The 19,126-nt window shown below is 47.6% G+C and overlaps 1 protein-coding gene across 7 annotated transcripts in view; it reads right to left on the reverse strand.

Moving 5' to 3' along the window:
* The window catches only part of LRRCC1 (leucine rich repeat and coiled-coil centrosomal protein 1), a 36,400-nt gene extending 17,972 nt beyond the window's left edge, over positions 1–18,428 (reverse strand). For 5 of the 7 annotated variants that reach the window (XR_013815004.1, XM_079796750.1, XM_079796746.1 and 2 more), the window contains exons 1-9: positions 18,212–18,428; positions 16,108–16,313; positions 15,712–15,777; positions 11,062–11,229; positions 10,197–10,372; positions 9,891–10,106; positions 1,919–2,115; positions 1,531–1,675; positions 505–653 (exon numbers count right to left, since the gene is read on the reverse strand). Coding sequence is in view for 6 of the 7 variants with exons in the window: in XM_079796750.1 (XP_079652876.1) it covers positions 505–653; positions 1,531–1,675; positions 1,919–2,115; positions 9,891–10,106; positions 10,197–10,372; positions 11,062–11,229; positions 15,712–15,777; positions 16,108–16,313; positions 18,212–18,300 (1,412 nt within the window). In the remaining variant the exon portion in view is untranslated. The remainder of the gene's footprint in view (positions 1–504; positions 654–1,530; positions 1,676–1,918; positions 2,116–9,890; positions 10,107–10,196; positions 10,373–11,061; positions 11,230–15,711; positions 15,778–16,107; positions 16,314–18,211) is intronic. The other 2 variants (XM_079796748.1, XM_079796747.1) reach the window with 2 other exon arrangements.
* Positions 18,429–19,126: the final 698 nt, after the last annotated feature.

The raw sequence follows: 19,126 nt of genomic DNA on the forward strand, positions 1-19,126 counted from the left end.
TCATTTAAAAAGATAAAATCTGTAGTCAACATCAAAGGTCACAGTGGAGAGGGAGATTTGCAGTATGTTTTAAACTCTCACTAGATTAAAAAAAGGCGGAAAATCACAGTCCATGCCCCTCTCCCACCCCTGAAGGTAACAGTGTGCCAAAAGGCACAGCATTCTTCCTGGATGAGTGAAACGCCGTAGTATGTGAACGTCATTCAACAGCAAACTTTGCTGAACTATCTGTTTCAGGCGCTGTGCTGGAGGTGGCCCTCCCGCCAGCAGGACGGAGGCGTACAGCTGTGCCTTCCAGCTCTTGCTGGTCCTCCCTCGGAAGGTGCATGGATCTACCTGAGCCCTCTGGCTGAGCCCGAATAAACAGGGCCTGCATGCTTTGTTCTGAACAAGCTGCGGAAGCACTGCAGCGTTAGCCACAACACGGCTCTGATCTCACCTCAGCTAGCTGAAATGGAGGTGTTCCCCCTGGAGTTCACACTCCAGGCTGGGACGAGCCCTTACCTGTCTGTGGTGAGCAGAGCCAGGCTGTGGATGTCTTTCTTTTCGTTTGCATGTTTATGCAGTTCATCAATGTAATCCATGAGCTTCTTTTCAGCTTGTTCAGCTTTCCACCTCTTCTCTCTCTCCTGGTCTAGCTGCTCGACAAGTATCTGAAAGGAAATAATAGTGTTGTGCGAACTTGGAAAAGTTATCTTGCCTCAATTTCCTCATTTACAATATGGAAATAGCAGCATCTCATTCAGAGGGCTGTGGGGAGGGTCAAACAAATCAACGGAAGTGAAGCGTACAGACCGTGCAGGCACGTACTGACCACTCAGGAAAGGTTAGCTGCCATCACTGTCATGACAATTACTATTATTTTTCTCAACAGTAAAGCTTCTACACTTGAAAATAAGAGGAGGAAACCAATAGGTATGAAACAGTTCAAAAAGCAATTATATTATTGGAAGAACAGTGACATCACAATCAAAACCAGAACTTCACAAGTAAAATAAGGCCAAGTTAATAAAGCTATAAATAAATCAGTCCACCAAAAATTCTTAACAACATGAGAATGATTCTGGCAAATACTTAAGAATTTTAAAATTCTTAAATGCCTCTTAATCTGGGATCCACAGGCCCCTAACTGGGTTTCGGGAAAGTCCCTGAAAACCCGGAATTAGCACGCCTGTGGGGTGTCTGAGGCAGACTTCCCTGCGAAGCCCCAGATTTGCTTGGACACGTGGGTGCCTGAGAGCCAGAAGTTAGGAAGCACTGCCGGGAATAAGAACGTGAACATTTAGACAGGCCTTCTTCTCCACAGGAAACTTAACACAGGGTCTCACTGGAATCTGATTTAAGTAAGTGTGTAATTGCCCTTCCTTTAAAATTACACAAATAGTAACATCACACAACATCTGGAAACCAGGAAGGAAAAATAAACTAATCTCCATCACTCCAATAAAAACATGCGCTATTTTTCTGGGACTCCCTGTATTTTAAAACCAAGGTCATTTGCATGCATTTCTCCTAAGTCTTTTTCCCTACCCGGTAGGTGTCCTCTGGGCAACTGATGTTCACTTTCATCAGCTCAGTCCTCGGCTCCTCAACCTCTTCCAGTTGGCTACAGTTTGCCAGAGAGGAACATACATATAAGTCTTTAAAGAAAGGCTGCTTCATTTTACGACTGTAACTGCAAAGAATGGAACAGAAAATAACCCATAGAATGTGCAGTGTTTATCTTTTTCACAGTGAAGGACACTCTACCCCAGAGAAAGGGTGGTTCTGTATAAATGTACACGGAGGCACAGAGCAAGTCTGAGTGGCAAGGCTGAGAGCCCTGTGGCTGCCGTTAGGAAAGCAGAGAGCTTTAAGGCGGAAGCGTAGTAGTAACTTGTGTGGGCCTCATCTGAATTTCGGAATCGGAAACAAGTACCTTATGGAAGGGCTGTTGTTTTTGTTGTAGTGCTTAATAGTCTGAATTGCTTTGGAATAATATGGGATTTTTGATCTTCGAGGAATTTTTCTATTGCATTCTTTTCTGTTTCCATAGTCACTTTCAGAAGTTATATCCATGTCTCTTTTCAGCATCAGGTCTTTCTCGGGAACATTATCTATTAAAGAACTAGAAGTCTAGAATAAAAAACAAACAAAGCTTGATTCAGTACAAAAGACTAAAATTTGAAATCTCCTAAACTACGACGGGCTCTTACAAGATCAAGGGTTTATAAAGTCAGAAAGCTTGGAATTAAACATGGGGAATCAGCTTCTGGTGTGGACAAGTAAGCTCCTATGGGTGGACTCTCTCAAGGTAACAATGATAAACTCTGGGAAAACAAAAACAAAACAACAAACAAAAACTACTTGCAGGCCCTGAGAAATGAACAAACACAGGCTGATTCTGGAGTCGTTGGCACATGGGAAAGTAACTAGACGTGGTGCTTCTGTCTCTGTGGTTTTAACCTGAGGACGTGGCCCAGCAAGCGCTGTGCAGGGGTGAGGACGTGGCCCAGCGAGCACTGTGCAGGGGTGAGGATGTTTCCCAGCGAGCGCTGTGCAGGGGTGAGGATGTTTCCCAGTGAGTGCTGTGCAGGGATGAGGATGTTTCCCAGCAAGTGCTGTGCAGAAGTCCAAAACTCAGGTGAAAACGTCAGGCTTTGGGGTCTATACAATCAGAGGACAGCGCAGAGATGGCAAGTGAAGGACAACAGTAAGCAGCCCAAGAGACAACGTGACACAGTTCAAGTCAAAAACAGGGACCCTGGAGGCTACTAGGGGCATCGAGTCTCCACAGCGTAACATCACAATATCTAGAATGAACCCAGCAGCACCCACCCGGGAGCAGCAGCCAGCCTCACTACTCCCAGGAGAACAGACAGGCAGTGGAGAGAGACCTGATTGAGCTCAGTGGCCTAAAAAGTATCCTCGTCATGAATAGAGAGAAAAAAGCTCAGCAGAGAAACAGAAATTATTTTTAAAAAGAGGAAAAGTACGTCTAAAGTAAAAATTCCCTGGCTGGGCTTCACAGAAGAATGAGGTGGCAAAAGAAAGAGTAAGTGACCTTGAAGATGGCACAGTGGAAATTATTCAGTATGAAGAATACCAAGGAGTAAAGTTAATAAGATGTCCAGTCTCAGGAAACTGTGGGACAACAGCAATGATCATGTGGACTCTGAATAAAGAGAGGAGAGAGAATGGGACAGAAAAAGAGTTGAAGAAATAATGCCCACAAGTTCCCATACATTGGATTTAAAATGCTCAGAGAAACAAACCGTTAGCAAGACAGACATGAAGAAACCCATCCTTAAGCACAATGCAGCGGAAGTGCTGAAAACCAAGAGTAAATATTAAGAAAGTTGAAGGGAAACAGGCAAATCCAAGTCATAGTTGGACGTTTTAACATCTCACATGCAACCGACAGAACCGAAAACCAGTGAGAAAGCCAGGAATCCCCTGGAAGTGCCCTGCAGCTGCCAGCCTGATGCCCCAGCTGCAGACACACACCCTGCTCGAGGCCCAGATGACAGCCACCGAGACAGGCGTGCTGGGCCAGGGAATCTAGATGGAAACTGCCCAAATGTCTCTCTGAGAAAAACAGAAGTAAATGAGACACTTGTCGAATGTGGCTACCACAGTCTTTAAAGGATTATTTACTGCTTTGAATGATTAAGTAAGAACGTGTCCAAAATCAATAACCTAAGCATTTACATTAAGAAGCTAGAAAAAGAGGAGTAAATTAAAAGTAAAAGAAAAAATAAATGTAGAAGTTGATATTGCAAGGAAAAGTAGATAAAATGAACAAAGTTGATCTCTGTAGAAATCAATAAAACGCCAAGCTAAACTGACCAAGACAAAAAAAAAAAAAAAAGAGTTGCCTTTGAATTATGTAAAACATTGAATTCATTATTAAGAACCTCCCAGGCCCAGGTGATTCCACTGGTGAACCCTACTGAACATTTAGGGGAGAAATCATTCCAGTCTTACAAACACTTAGAAAACAGAGCAGGAGGAACAGTTCTCACCTCATTTACTAGGCAGCTTACCTCAAACACGAAAACCAAAGACCCTACCATCCTTTCTAATAAAAGAGTAATATGCAAATTGACCGTCACTCCAATACACAAGATGGCCGCTCCCATGTGGTCAAAGATGGCTGCCCCCATGTGGACACAAGATGGCTGCCACAAGATGGCCAACAGGGGAGGGCAGTTGTGGGCAATCAGGCCAGCAGGGGAGGGCAGTTAGGGGTGGACTGAGCCAGCAGAGGAGGGCAGTTGGGGGAGATCAGGCCTGCAGGGGAGGGCAGTTGGGGGGTGACCAGGCCTGCAAGGGAGGGCAGCTGGGGGTGATCAGGCCTGCAGGGGAGGGCAGTTAGGGGTGACTGGGTTGGCAGAGGAGGGCAGTTGGGGGAGACCAGGCCTGCAGTGGAGGACAGTTGGGGGTAACCCAGGCTTGCAGGGCAGGGCAGTTGGGGGGGGGACCAGGCCTGCAGGGGAGGGCAATTGGGGGTGACCAGGCCTGCAGGGGAGAGCAGTTGGGGGGGACCAGGAGAGGGCAGTTGGGGGGACCAGGCCTGCAGGGGAGGACAGTTAGGGGTGACCAGGCCTGCAAGGAGGGCAATTGGGGGCAACCAGGCTGGCAGAGGAGGGCAGTTAGGGGTGACCAGGCCTGCAGGGGAGGGCAATTAGGGGCAATTGGTCCGGCAAGGGAGCAGTTAGGTGTCAATCAGGCTGGCAGGGAGTGGTTAGGGGGTGATCAGGCTGGCAGGCAGAAATGTTTTGGGGCAATCAGGCAGGCAGGCAAATGGTTGGGAGCCAGCAGTCCTGGATTGTGAGAGGGATTGGGCCTAAACGGGCAGTCAGACATCCCTTGAGGAATCCCAGATTGGAGAGGGTGCAGGCTGGGCTGAGGGACACATGCCCCCCCATGCACGAATTTTGTGCACCAGGCCTCTAGTCCTATATAATAAAGAGGTAATATGAAAACTGACCATCACTTCAACACACAAGATGGCTGCCCCCATGTGGTCAAAGATGGCCACCACAAGATGGCCAGCAGGGGAGGGTAGTTGTGGGCGATCAGGCCAGCAGGGGAGGGCAGTTAGGGGCAACCAAGCCAGCAGGGGAGGGCAGTTGGGGGCAAGCAGGCTGGCAGGGGAGCAGTTAGGTGTCAATCAGGCTGGCAGGGGAGTAGTTAGGGGGTGATCAGACTGGCAGACAGAAGCGGTTAGTGGCAATCAGGCAGGCAGGCAGGCAGGCAAGCGGGTGGGAGCCAGCAGTCCTAGATTTTGAGAGGGATGTCCAACTGCCTGGGGTCAGGCCTAAACCAGCAGTCAGACATCCCCCAAGGGGTCCCAGGTTGGAGAGTGTGCAGGCTGGGCTGAGGGACACCCCCCCCCCCCAGTGCACAAATTTTATGCACTGGTCCTCTAGTGAAAGTATAAACCAATATCCCTCATGAGCAAAGACATCAAAACCCTTATAAAATACCAGCAAACTGAATCCAGGAATAAATACGAGATAATATATCACGACTAGAGGCCTAGTGCATGATTAAATCGTGCGCATGTAGGGTCGCATAGGCCTAGCCTGCCATCAGAGCCATGTCCGCCACCCTGCAACGCATCGCACGCTCCGCGGACGCTCCCGACGCTACGCCCCATGATGCCTAGCAAACTCTGCAGACGCTGCCGGCGCCCGGCGATGCTCTGGGGACGCTCGCTCTGCTAACGCTGCTGGTGCCCCCACGGGGGAGGGTCAGTTGTTTGGTCGTTCTGCCATTACGGCGTCATAACCACAGGCCTTTTATGATATAGATTAAATGAGGCATTCTAGTATATCAAGAATGCAATGTTTATTATCCAAACACTAATCAATGTAGTTCATCCTATTATAGTAATAAAGAGTAAAAATCATGATTATTTCAATAGATGCAAAAACATTTGATGAAAAAAAATCCAACACCATCAGAAAATGCAGAACAGAAGTAAACTATCTGATAAAGGACATTTATGAACAATGCACCACTAGCATCACACTTCACGGCCACAAAGAGAATGCTCTGGACCAGGAAGGCGCCCACCTCACCACGTCGTTCAGCACTGCACTGGAGACCTCAGCCACTGCAACAAAGCAAAAGGAGAAGCACAGAGATAGGGAAGAGGGCCAAAGTCTGTATGTGACTGTTTGTGTAGAAAATCATCAGCAAGACACAGAACAGGACTTGACTAAGACACACATCCAGCAAGGTGGCAGGACACAAGTCATGTACACAAAAATCAACTACACTTTCACGTGCAAGCAGCAACAAAGTGGGACACAAAACTACAAAAAATGTTCAGTTTATGAACAATTATAAAACAAAATTTAATACAAGATGTGTAAAACTTGTATGTTGAAAACTACTGCTGCGAACAATGAAACGGATCTAAATAATATACACTCAAAGATTTATGACTCAATATTAAGATATCATTTTTCAGAAACAGACAAGCTGATTCTAAAGCTTAAAGAAATGCAAGGAACCTAGAATACCCAACATAATTTTGGGGAATAAAAAAAAAAAGAATTGTAAGACTTACATTATCAGACTTATAAAATTATTATGAAACAAAAATCAAGACGGTATGGTTTTGGCATAAGATTAAAAAAAAAATAGAACAAAGAAACACCAGAAACAGATTCTATAATTTATAAGGTCATATAATTTTTTATATTATGTACTAGAAGCCCGTTGCACGAAGTTTCGTGCAATAGACTTTCCTTCACCTGGCTGCCAGCACCAGTTTTCCGCCAGCACCAGTTTTCGTCTGGCCACCCCTGATCGAAGCGTCTCCTGAAGGCTGAGGGCGGGACTCGGGAGGCGCTCCGATGGGGGGCGGGTGGCCAGAGGAAAACTGGTGCTGGCGGAAAACTGGTGCCGGCAGCCACGCAATCGGCCACTGGCGTCTTCCGCGGGCCCCATGGGTCCTCCTGCAGCCTGCGGGAGGAGCGAGGAACGGGGACTCGCGAGTCCCCGCCCCCCACTCCTACTGCCAGCCAATTGGCCACCCTAAGTCCCGCCCCCCGCGCCTCTAGCCGGCCCAATCGTGGGTATAGCGGAGTGATGCAATTTGCATATTGCCTTTTTATTATGTAGGATTTATTTTTGCTTGGTTAATCCTCACCCGAAGATATTTTTTCCATTGATTTTTAGAGAGTGGAAGGGAGGGGGGAGAGAGGGAGGGAGAGGGGGAGAGAGAGAGAGAGAGAGAGAGAGAGAGAGAGAGAGACATGATGTGAGCGAGACACATCAATTGGTTGCCTCCTGCACATGCCCCGACCAGGGTAGTATGGAACCTGTGACCCAGGTACATGTCCTTGACTGGAAATTGAACCTGTGACCCTTCGGTGCATCAAAACCACCCAGTGAGGGAAAGAACAGCCTTTCCCACAGTGGTGCTGGGAAAACTGCCCATTCACAGAGGCACGGACTCCGACTGCCTCCCACACGGACACAGACCTCAGCTTTTCAGAGAGTAACACAGGACAATGTCACCGCGACTTGGGGATACCTAAGAATTTTAAAATGCACCAAATGCAATAACCATCAAAGAAAAAATGATAAATTAGACTTCACCAAAATAAATGATATGCAATCCACAATTTGAGAGAAAATATCCACAAATATTTGACAAATACATGACCAATATCTGACATTAGAATTCAGGATACAGAATGAATTCTTGTGTGTCTGTGTGTGTCTGTGTGTGAGTGTGTGTCTGTGTGTGTGTCTGTGTCTCTGTGTGTGTGTGTGAGAGTGTGTCTGTGTGTGTGTGTGTCTGTGTGTGTGTGTGTGTCTGTGTCTGTGAGTGTGTGTCTGTATCTGTGTCTGTGTGTGTGTCTGTGTGTCTGTGTGTGTCTGTGTCTGTGAGTGTGTGTGTATGAGTGTGTGTGTGTAAGTGTGTGTGTCTGTGTCTGTGTGAGTGTGTATGTCTGTGTGTGAGTGTGTGTGTGTCTGTGTGAGTGTGTATGTCTGTGTGTGTGTGTGTGTGTGTGTGTGGCTGGCCCCAGGGAGCCCTTCCTGCCTCTCCAGCACGCTCACCTGGAGAGGAGAGGCCGCCGGGGATGCCAGCTACTGCTTTCTCTCCCTTCCCAAACAGAGACAGCGTGGCTAGAGCTGCACTGCCCCATCACAGGGAGACTCAAATGAATTCTTATAACCCAGTAATAAACTAGCAACTCAATAAAAATATGGGCAAAAAGTCTGAACGCACACTTCACAAAAGATTTGACTACTCAATAAGCCCATAAAAAGTGCTCAACTCTGACGATCATTAGTGACATGCAAATGAAAGCATGGTGCGCACCTTGGCTGCAATGAGGTCAGTGCTAACAGCACAGTGCGGCGGGAGGCAGCGGCACAGCCCGCTGGCGGGACTGCATGCACTGGCACCCAGAAGGCTCTGGCAGTGTCCTGTGTAACTGAGCACACACCCAGCCCCACTCCAGACATTCCGCTTCCAGCTGTTCACGTAAGGGAAGTGAAGACCCAAGTTCACACAGACTTACACAGCAACGGTCACAGACCTGGAGATAATCTGGCAGAACCTCAGGAGGAGCATGATAAGTAAACACTGGTATATTCATACAGTGGACCACGGCAGCAGTGAAAACAAAGTAGGGACAGTCATGCACACACTGATTTCAAGGTCATCAGGCATGAGGCTCCACGGCTTCCCTACACAGGACTCTCAGGGCTCCGTTTCCTCTCTGGGGAACAGTGAGCGTGACCCTACCTACTGGACTGCGTCGTCACGAGAAAGATATGCGAGGGCAAGAGAAGCTGCCAAGTGTGCTCATGTTTAAGTCCAGCTGAAATCTAAGTTCTGACGCTGGTCCAAGAGTCGGCCATGAGAAGAGATGGGCATGAAACCCGAGGAGACGGAGGCGCAGAAGTATGTCTACGTCAAAGCACGCCAGTCCAGCGCTGCGGCCCAGGCCTATCACCATCTCCTCTGCGGCCCCAAAGGAACTCAGTCTGCACTCTGGCACGAGGAATCCCGGCAGCCGCCTTCCCTCTCTCCCCCTCACCAAAGGGGACCTTGTTTACCTGGCAGTGCTGATACCATAGCTATGACAATAGTTCAGGATTATTAAAACCCCACCGAACCGTAAACACCCCATAAGCGTTCTCTGCTTCCCACCCCCACTCAAGTTTCAGAAAATAATTAAACATTAAAATTACAAATTTTGAGGTCAAACTGACATTTGACTTAACAGCCTCGCCTGTCAGGGGATAAAGTAACACCGCGCTGTGTCCTGAGAGGGGAGGTGGTCAAGGCGACACCTCTGCAGGTCAGGACCAGACCGCTGGGGTGAGGCCGGGACCCCGACAGCAGCGAGTCCAGGACTGTAGCTCACCCTGAACACCGGTGTAAGGGGCAAAACCGAATGAGTAACTCAGGGAAGAAGAGATTCATCTGGGGAAAGTCTACTGTAAAGAGTCCAAGGAGGAAGTCTATGAATGAACTGGGATTCAGCTGTGGGTTCCAGAAGTGGTTTGGACCATCAAACAACTGAAGAGATGACAGAAGAGGTCAAACGTGACTCCCAATCCCCTGTTCACCACAGGTGCGAAGAGTTTGAAATAATATGTGAGTGGGCGGAAATAAGGAGAAGCACAACAGAAACCACATTAGGAAGGTCCAGAGGAGGACAAGGAAAATGAGGGGAAAAGTCCATCACCATTCCCGCCACGGGGACTGTAACAATCCCACTTCTTGGGGACTTGACAGACAGACACACAGACACATGCACAGATGCAGTCCAGTGTTTCTGATGTCCGCTTGTACCAATTTTACTTTACATTTTTTGAACTACTATTTCTTAAACAAACACAGGACTTAGAAAAATAGCAAAAATAGTTACTTCATTGAGAAGCTGTAAAAACTGATCATCTAATTTCTGAAGTTTCATCTCATTCTGAAAATCGCTATCATGATTAACCTTCTCTGGCTCAGAAGGCGGGCACACGGACATGAAAGATGGCAGCCCAGTGTCAGTTGGTGTACTTGCAAACGGGTCCAGGGGGGCCATGTCATCACCCGTGGGGGCCGTAACCACCGGTGGCATTCCGTCAGCGATCTAGGACAGACACCACCAGACCCTCAGCATGTGCGCTGATAAAGGACAAGCTGAAGGCATCTTTATATTAGGGAAAACCCAATACCATACCTCGTCTTCACTGATATTTAGGGGAGAATCAGATGAAACCAAATTATCCAAAAGACCTTCAAAGCACTGCAGACTCGAGGAGTTAATCTGTGACAGGTCTACCGGCTCACCAAATATGTTCTTGCAGTCCAAGATTCGAAGCTGTGGCAGGGTCTGCAGCATAACTGCTTGGTACCCTGGAAATATATTCAAAATGAAAACCCATGCATTAAAGAGGTTAATTACTTGGAGAATCAAATAAATTTGTCAGCTACCAGATGTACCTACGGCTGCCTAGAGTTACACTCCAAGAATACATCACAATGATAATTTAATTATGAGACACTTATCTATAATACAAGCATAAGGACGACCTTCCGGATGTCCTTCCAGATGAAGTTGCGGCAGCATGGGCCGAGGCAGAGGCGGTTAGGGGGGATCAGGCAGGCAGGCGAGTGGTTAGGGGTGATCAGGCAGGCAGGCAGAGGCAGTTAGGGGCAATCATGCAGGCAAGTAGAGGCGTTAGGGGCAATCGGGCAGGCAGGCAAGTGATTAGGGGCGATCAGGCAACAGGCCAGCAGTCCTGGATTGTGAGAGGGTGCAGGCCAGGCTGAGGGGACCCCCTCTCCCCCGTGCACGAATTTCGTGCACTGAGCCTCTAGTCAAATATAAGTCAAATATAAAACTGTTTAATAGAGTCACTAATCTATTCACCATGTTCTTCTTTGAATAACAACTTAGCTTGTGTAAAAAATATTTTATTTTGCAATTACGTTTTTCCAAATACATAATAAAAAGCTGAAAAGCTTAAGACAAATAAAAGCAGGTTCTAAGCACCAGCTACTGTGAACACTGTTACAAAGCATGGTGAATTAGTGGGTCCTACCCGGCACCCGACAGACAGGGTTATCCTCGCCATCCTTCTCCAAAACCAGGTTGGTCAGGAAGTGCAAGCCCACCATGCACTGGAGTAGGTGATGGATGCTGTCTATGCAGTTGCTGTGCAGGTCGATGTATCTAAGCTTATGTTTGATTCCATGAAGGAGCATCAAACCTGCAAGATGAAAAAAACCCTGCTGATACCACAGCAGCAATTTCCCCAACAGCTCACGGAACACTTTACGTGGGTTCTACTTCGAGGCGAAGGCGCAGGGCACGCGAGGCCTCGCTGTGAAGCTGCACCTTGTGGAGAGGGTCAGTCAAGTCCGCTTGTTTTGAGAACAGAGGTCCCTGGTATGAGTTACATTCAAACAAAACTCCTGGGCCTCCCAGGCCATGCAGGAACTTACGGAACAAGCAAGGCTCCAGGCTCCTTCCTGATAAGCAAACACTGAGTACACTTCCATTGCTGGTTTGAGCATAAAATACAAACAGCATTTGATTTAGTCGCTGATAATACCTGTAGCCCCAGCTTATCTGGGGTGTTGTAAGCCAGGAACCCCACCCGGACAGCCTCGTGTGCCCTACTCGGGTACCCCTGGAGCGCTTGCTGTTTTACTAGTTTGCTCATTTGTTCTTTTTGTTAATTAGATTCCACATATGGTATTTGTCTTTTTCTGACTGGCTTATTTCACTTAGCATAATGCTCTCCAGGTCCATTTATACTGACCCAAAAGTTAAGAGATCCTTTTTTATGGCCACACTAGAGGCCTGTTGCACAAAGATTCATGCAATAGGCCTTCCCTCACCTGGCTGCCGACACCGGTTTTCCTCCGGCACCCGGGACCCAGGCCTTCGCTCTGGCCGCCATCTTCCGCCTTTGCTCTGGCCGGAGTCTTCGCTGACTCCGGCCAGAGTCTGCAGGCTTCTCGTTGACTCTGGCTGGAGTCTGCAGTCTTCGCTTTGCTCCTGCCAGAGTGCTGCTTCTGTAGATCCCTCCGCCCCCTGCCCTCCCCCTCAGAGCAGGCGCCGCCTCTATCTTTGTCCTGCTAATTTGCACATTCCCTCCTGATTGGCTGGTGGGCATTGCAGAGGTATGGTCAATTTACATATTTCTCTTTTATTAGTATAGATAGTATTCCATGGTGTAAATGTACCACAGCTTTTTTATCCATTCATCTGATAGAAACCTGGGCTGCTTCCAAATCTTAGCTACTGTAAATAATGGTGCTATGAAACGGGTGCAACTGGCTATTTCTCTTTCCTGTCTCCGAACTTGCTTCCACGTGGAGCTTGCTGAGCAAAGGTGCAGCCCAACAGTGTGCGTGCCGGGCTCCCCTCAGTCCTGGAGAAGGGAGCTGGTCAGTGGACCATGCCCCAGCCTCCCTTCTCTTGGAGGGGCCATTCCGAGATGCAGCTGCACTGTCAGGTCCTGCTCCACATCTCTGGCTGTCCCCGTGTCCCTCCTCCATCCACAGGCTCTCCAGGACCTCCCGCCCTCCCGCAGCGTCATGGCTGCAATCCCATCGAGGTACACAAGCACACTCATCACTGGCTGTCCCCTCCTCCATCCACAGGCTCTCCAGGACCTCCCGCACTCCCGCAGTGTCATGGCTGCAGTCCCATTGAGGTACACAAGCACACTCATCACTGGCTGTCCCCTCCTCCATCCACAGGCTCTCCAGGACCTCCGCACTCCCGCAGCGTCATGGCTGCAGTCCCATCGAGGTACACAAGCACACTCATCACTGGCTGTCCCCTCCTCCATCCACAGGCTCTCAGGACCTTCCGCAATTTCATGATTACAAACACCACCAACGTGCCAGATCTCAGCTCTAACCCAAATACTCAACATACGTGCACACACAAGTCTCACTCCATCTCAAACCTGCTCCTCCCCCATCATCCCACATCAGGAAGCAATGCCATCATGTGCCTGTTACTGCAGAGAAAACTCATATTCATCATGGATTTCTTTCTCCTCCATTCCCTCATTGTACCCATCAGCAAGTCCTATGACCTCCATCTGTAAAATACATTAAGCCATCTCCCATCTCTCCCCAGTCCAGGCCTCACCCTCTCCTCTGGACACCTGGAGCAGCTTCCCACTGACTCCCACTCCCGTCCTAATACCCATGCTCCTCATTCAGCCCAAGTGATCCTTTAACACATGCACTACGTCACTTGCTTAAAGCCCTCCAATGGCCCCCGTTGTACCTATGACAACATGCAAACATCACCCTTTTCCTACTTGCTCATCTCTCTTCTGCACACAAACCCCACTTGCTGTGCTCCAGCCACACTTCCTTCCTCTGCTCCGAGGTCCAACATGCTCACTTGAGCCCTAGCATGCCACATGCTCTAGCACACACACTACCGCGTTCTGCTCTCTAGCAAGGTGTTTCTGAATAATATACATCATTCTAAGAATTAGCTATTAGAACTTCCAGGGTTGCCTACTACATTTTCTTCATATTCCTTCTCTCAGTCACTAAAATTCACACTTCTTAGGTGTGGAGTCCCATGTGCTTTGACCAACATATAGTTTTTTAACCATGACTAAGATATAGAACATTTATTCCCACCACCCCAATCAGTGTGTCCCTATGTAGGCAATTTTCTCTCCCCGTGTTCAAGCCCTGGCGACTGATGATCTGATTTCTGCCCCTATAACTTTGCCTTTGTTAGAATGGCACATATTAGATTCATACAGTGTAGCCTTTTGTGAATGCTTTCACTTAGCACAATTCTTTTTAGATTCATCCATGTTGCAGCATGTATCAATAGTTCATTCCTTTTTATTTCCTCGTGTGGCTATATCACAATTTATCTGTTTACCAGGTGACAGGTAAGTGGGTGGTTTCCAGTTTTTAGAGATTACAGATAATCATAGAAACCTGATTATATGAAAAGCTATATAAACATACAAACACTCATGTACAAGTCTCTGGTTAAACATATTTTCATTTCTCTTCAGTAAATGCCTAGAGTGGGATTGCATGTAAATGTACATGTAACCTTATAAGAAACCTTCAAACTGTTTTTCAAAGTCCTTATACTACTTTGAATTCTACCAGCAACAGATGTAAGTCCTAGATGATCTACAATCGTTCCCTACAAGAACTTTATCTGTCCAGCCTGGCTGGTATGACTCAGTGGTTGAGGGTCAACCCATGAACCAGGAGGTCATGGTTCAATTCCTCCTGGTCAGGGCACATGCCCTGATTGTGGCCTTGATCCCCAATAGGGGGTATGCAGGAGGCAGCCGATGGATGTCTCATTGATGTTTCCATCTCTCTATCCTTCTCCCTTCCTCTCTAAAAATCAATAAAAAACATATTAAAAAAAGAACCTGTCCACAGGTGCTCTTTAATAAATATTTGTTGAATAAGTAAATTATCTTAACTAAGATTCTTATTTTTCAGATAAGGAAATTTCATCCAAAAAGTAGCAGACTTTGCTCAAAAGCGCACAGCAGTGACAGACCTACAGCCAATAATCAATCCTAATACTTTCACACCTTTGGGGGGAAAATTTAAAATACTGCTACAACTTCAGCTTAAGGGTAGTGACAAGATCATTTCTTTTTTTGTATACTAAACACCTGGCGTAGGGTAGTATTTTTCTAGTAGGGGAAAAAACAAATGAATAAGGCTGTTTCAAATATCGATTGAGTTTATGAAGATAATTAGATGATCTAGTTAAGCAATAATTTGATGAATAATTATGAAACCTTTTCACTTTATCAGTGTACCACTTTAATCAGTTAAAAAGTAGGTAATTTTTTACCTTTTTAGACATACTGAAGTAAAAAAGAATAAACACGTATTTGATTTTTAATTTGTCATGGCCTTTGGGATGCTATAAGCTCATACTGTCCAATCTGGTAGGATGGCCTCAGGTGGCTTTGGAATTTAAACTTAAATTTGACTGAAAGTAAATAAAATGACAAATCCAGTTCCTCAGTGCACTAGGCACATTTCAAATGCTCGCCTGGCACACTGGGTGCCATGCCAGGCAGCACACACATAGAATATTTATATCACTGTAAGAGGTTCTATTGGAATTCTTTCTCTCTAGAATAGTATATTCATTAATTATCTAATATTAAAATACCATTTCCCCCAAAGGAGGTCCTTCCTATCCAAGTTTGTCCTGGTACGGACCACCCAAGTTTTAATCCCAATTTTTCATTCAGCGGTAGCTTTGGTACCAACACATTCTCTAGATGAAATTTTTTATCAAAAATTGTATTATTCAGCTTTTTGACATGCTGAGCTCATTCTAACTCACCACACATGGCAAATATTGAGCATTATAGTAAAACTAGAGGCCTGGTGCACAAATCCGTGCACAGGTGGGGTTCCTTGGCCTGTCTGGCGATTGGGGCTGTCTCGCCCATCACCCAGTCCCGATTGGGGCCTATCGGGGCCAGCCGGCTGGGGGGACGGACTGCGGGAGGTTGGCCAGCCGGCCCTGATGAGGGCCCATTGGGGCCGGCCATAGGAGGTTGGCTATGGGAGCACACTGACCACCAGGGGAAGCTCCTGCATTGAGTGTCTGCCCCCTGGTGGTCAGTGCACGTCATAGCGACTGGTCAACTGGTTGTAACAGTCGCTTAGGCTTTTATATATATAGATTAAGCACATCTACTTACCACTTAAATCATTTATGTGGTTATAGGATAAATTCAGTCTAGTCAGATTAATTAGTGCTTCAAGTCCTAAAATAAAATAAAATAAAATAAAATAAAGCTTTTACAGGATTCAATAATCAATATACTAAAGCTATATAGTACTGCAATACTATTTCTGACTGTTTTGAAGCAAATCTACAGTCAAATTAAATAACAGTGAAATTAATTTTTTGGTATTTTATAAAATACTTGAAAAAGGCTAATAACTTTTCTAGGAGAAAAAATTTTATATAATAAATTTTAGGGTCAGTTTTCAAAAGTTTACTATTTATCCCATTCTTCTAGGAAGAAAAAAAATGGACTTAAGTCATCTTCCTTATTCAAAGTATTACTATTACATGAAAATCACTTACACACCTTCTATTTTTGTGATCAAATTGCAGGACAAATTTAAAGTGCGTAGTTTTGTCAGTGTGCTTAGCCCTTCGATTTGACTTATTTGATTAGATGACAAATCTAAATGTTGTAAATTCCAGACATGGTCAATGGCTTCTATCTTCGAGATGTTGTTACAATGCAGATTGATGGCATGGAGGGTTGAATCTAAGGATAACTCTGATATGCTATAAAAGAAAATATGTACCATTAAACACAGGTAAAAAAAAAAAGATTTTGAAATCATAACCAAATAATTAAAATTAACCCAACAGCATATATATAACTGTGAGCTCTACTCATCTATAATAATAAAGTGTATTATGCTAACTAGACCGGACAGCTGGACCACCTTCCGGACTAAGCCAGGGCTATAAGGGCTGAGCCCCTTGCACGAATTTTGTGCATCGGGCCTCTAGTTCTATAATGAAATCCTCCCTATTTGTAGTAGCCTGGAAATGTCTCACAAGGTATAGCGATTCCTACCATGAACCAGCATTTTGGGCCATTTATACAATCAAGAAACGCACTCAGGAGAGGCAGGTGACCCTGGGCATGTCTAGCTTCTCAACATGAAGTGATGAGCACACAGGGAAGGCACCAATGCAAAGGCCCTGGGGTCCCTATACCCCAGCGCAAAACTGCACTCTACTCCTTTTTGCTGTTCCATGAGTTAACAGCCTCAGATTCCTCATCTCCTTCAACTCTTACAATACTAAACCGCAGGGATCTAAGGAAACTGACATTTACAGAAATTAAGTAACTTGTCCCAGTTCTTGTAGTTGTTGCCTAACTGAGCTGGTATAAATCCAGACCTGGCTCTGCAGTGTGCTGCTTCCCTCACTGTCCACAATGGCTGCTTAGCCCAGCAGGCAGCCCATTTCAAAAGAAACCACGGGCACTGCCATTTCTATTGAAAAAGTGCCTGTCCTGCCTGTCGACTTTGGAATGCACCTGCGCTAAATGGAACTCATCTCTTCTTTCTCTCAGTTTGTGCCCTTTAAACCAGAGCCCCTCTGAAACAGCCCTCCCAGGACCCAGGAATACCATCGCATGTACACAGTTCAGAGGGGTGGCGGCAAGGGCATGGCACTGGCTCCATGTTCTGTGTCCCTCCACAGAAAGGGATGCAGCTCTTCTCAATGTCAAACTAGCAACCTCTACAGGTCTGACTGTTCCAAATATTTCCCAGTTACCTCGCCTCTGTCATTTATTGAGCTATTCCTTAGTCCAGACCGTATACTATTAACATGTGTTCTTGATATCAATCATTTATTTTCCAAAACATCTCTGCTTCTGGAAATTAAAAGTGTGCAGGTCATGTGGCACAGTAGAAAAAGCAGAGTGAAATTAGACGGAAATGGGTTTGAATTTGAACTTAGTTGCTCACCAGCTGCGAGGCTGGGAAAGTTATTTACATCCTCTGGTCTCAGATTTGTCACCTGCAAAATTACCACCTTGCAGAACTGTTGTGAGGATCAGTGACAATATATGTCACATGCACACAGCGATGGCATTCAGTAAATGACAGCTACTATTAAACATATATATTCCTTTGAAAAACATCTGGCAAATTCCAGACCAGGGTCCAGACAAGATGCTGTAACTGGGAGCAGCCAGGCTCACACAGAGGAAGCGCCGCCAAGGACAGCCCGCGCCAACGCCCAAAGGAGCGGAGGCGGCACCTGCGGGAAAAGGTAGAGGAAGGGCTGCGAGGTGCGCGGGGGCAGTCAGTAACCGGGACAAGGGCCAGGTGCTCCACGCACACGTTTGGGCTGCAGGACAGAGGGCACGGGGGCTCAAAAGGGTTAGCTCAGGGCTTGCAAGAAGCACGTGAACGCCTGCGTCGCGGGCTCAGCACAGGGCGGACTGGAACCGGGAGGCCCGAGGCAGAGCCCGTGCAGGGCGGTGACCGCGGCGTCAGCGTCAGAGAAGGCAGCGCAGGGACGGGCAGAACCCGGAGGGACAGGGACCTCGGCGGGGAGGGGCGGGCGGCCGCCCGGAGCTAACGGGGGTCCGGGCAGGGAGGGAGCGTGTGGTTTCGGGGCGGTCCCGGCCCCGCCGCCCGGCCCGGGGCGCCCCTCACCTCCGCAGGCCTTTGTCCATGCAGCACAGGTCCCCACAGGTGCTGTCGCCGTCCTCATTCCCGACCTCCGCCTGCCCCGGCGCCTCCATGGACGCGGAGCGGTGTCTCAACCGGCGCCGGCGCTGGGTCCGCCCGCCCGGAACACGCCTCTCGGGAGTGCGGCCCGCGGGGCGGGGCCAGGCTGCTCCAACCGACCGCGCACTTTCCCGCCGGGCCAGTGGCGAAGCCGGAAGTCCGCGCCTCCGCGCCCGGGGCTTCGCTTCCTTTTACGGCAGCCTTGGCACTCGCCTGGCACTTGCCGTAAAGCGCGCAGCTTCCGGTGCGAGGAGGCTCCCAGGTGTCAGTTGTTTGCACGGCCGGCACGGGGTCTTTGCAGGCCCACAGCCTCTCCCGCCGGGGTGTCCCCACCTGGTTGGTCAGCGTTGGGTGCCTTCCAGCGCCCGGCCTGCCCGCCGCAGGGGTCGGGAGCCCGTGCTCGCCCGGAGCTTTCACTGTTCAGTGTGGGAAACCCGTGCGAGGTGAGCGCCATCGGAGGTAACGCTCATTCCATGGTGAGCAGAGCTTACAGCTCCGCGACTCGTTTTTTCGGTAAAATACCGTTGTTGAAATTAACCTAACCTCATCCTTAAAGGAACGAATGTACAGCAATGACATCCTTTCTTAACATCATGTTCTGAAAAATAGTTTTTTGTCCACTAGATGGTAACTAGAATATTTGTGCAAGCATTATTACTTTTTAAAATTATTTTTCTTGATTTCAGAGAGAGAGGGAGAGAGAGAAATATCAATGATGAGAGAGAATCATTGATCGGCTGCCTCCTGCACACCCCTACCAGGGATTGAGCCTGCACCCTGGGCATGTGACCTGGCTTACTGAGCACACTGGTAGGGCTGTGCAAACTTTATTTTACAGGC

This window comes from Cnephaeus nilssonii (assembly GCF_951640355.1).
Source record: "Cnephaeus nilssonii genome assembly, chromosome: 18".
In the NCBI taxonomy this organism is placed as follows: Eukaryota; Metazoa; Chordata; class Mammalia; order Chiroptera; family Vespertilionidae; genus Cnephaeus; species Cnephaeus nilssonii.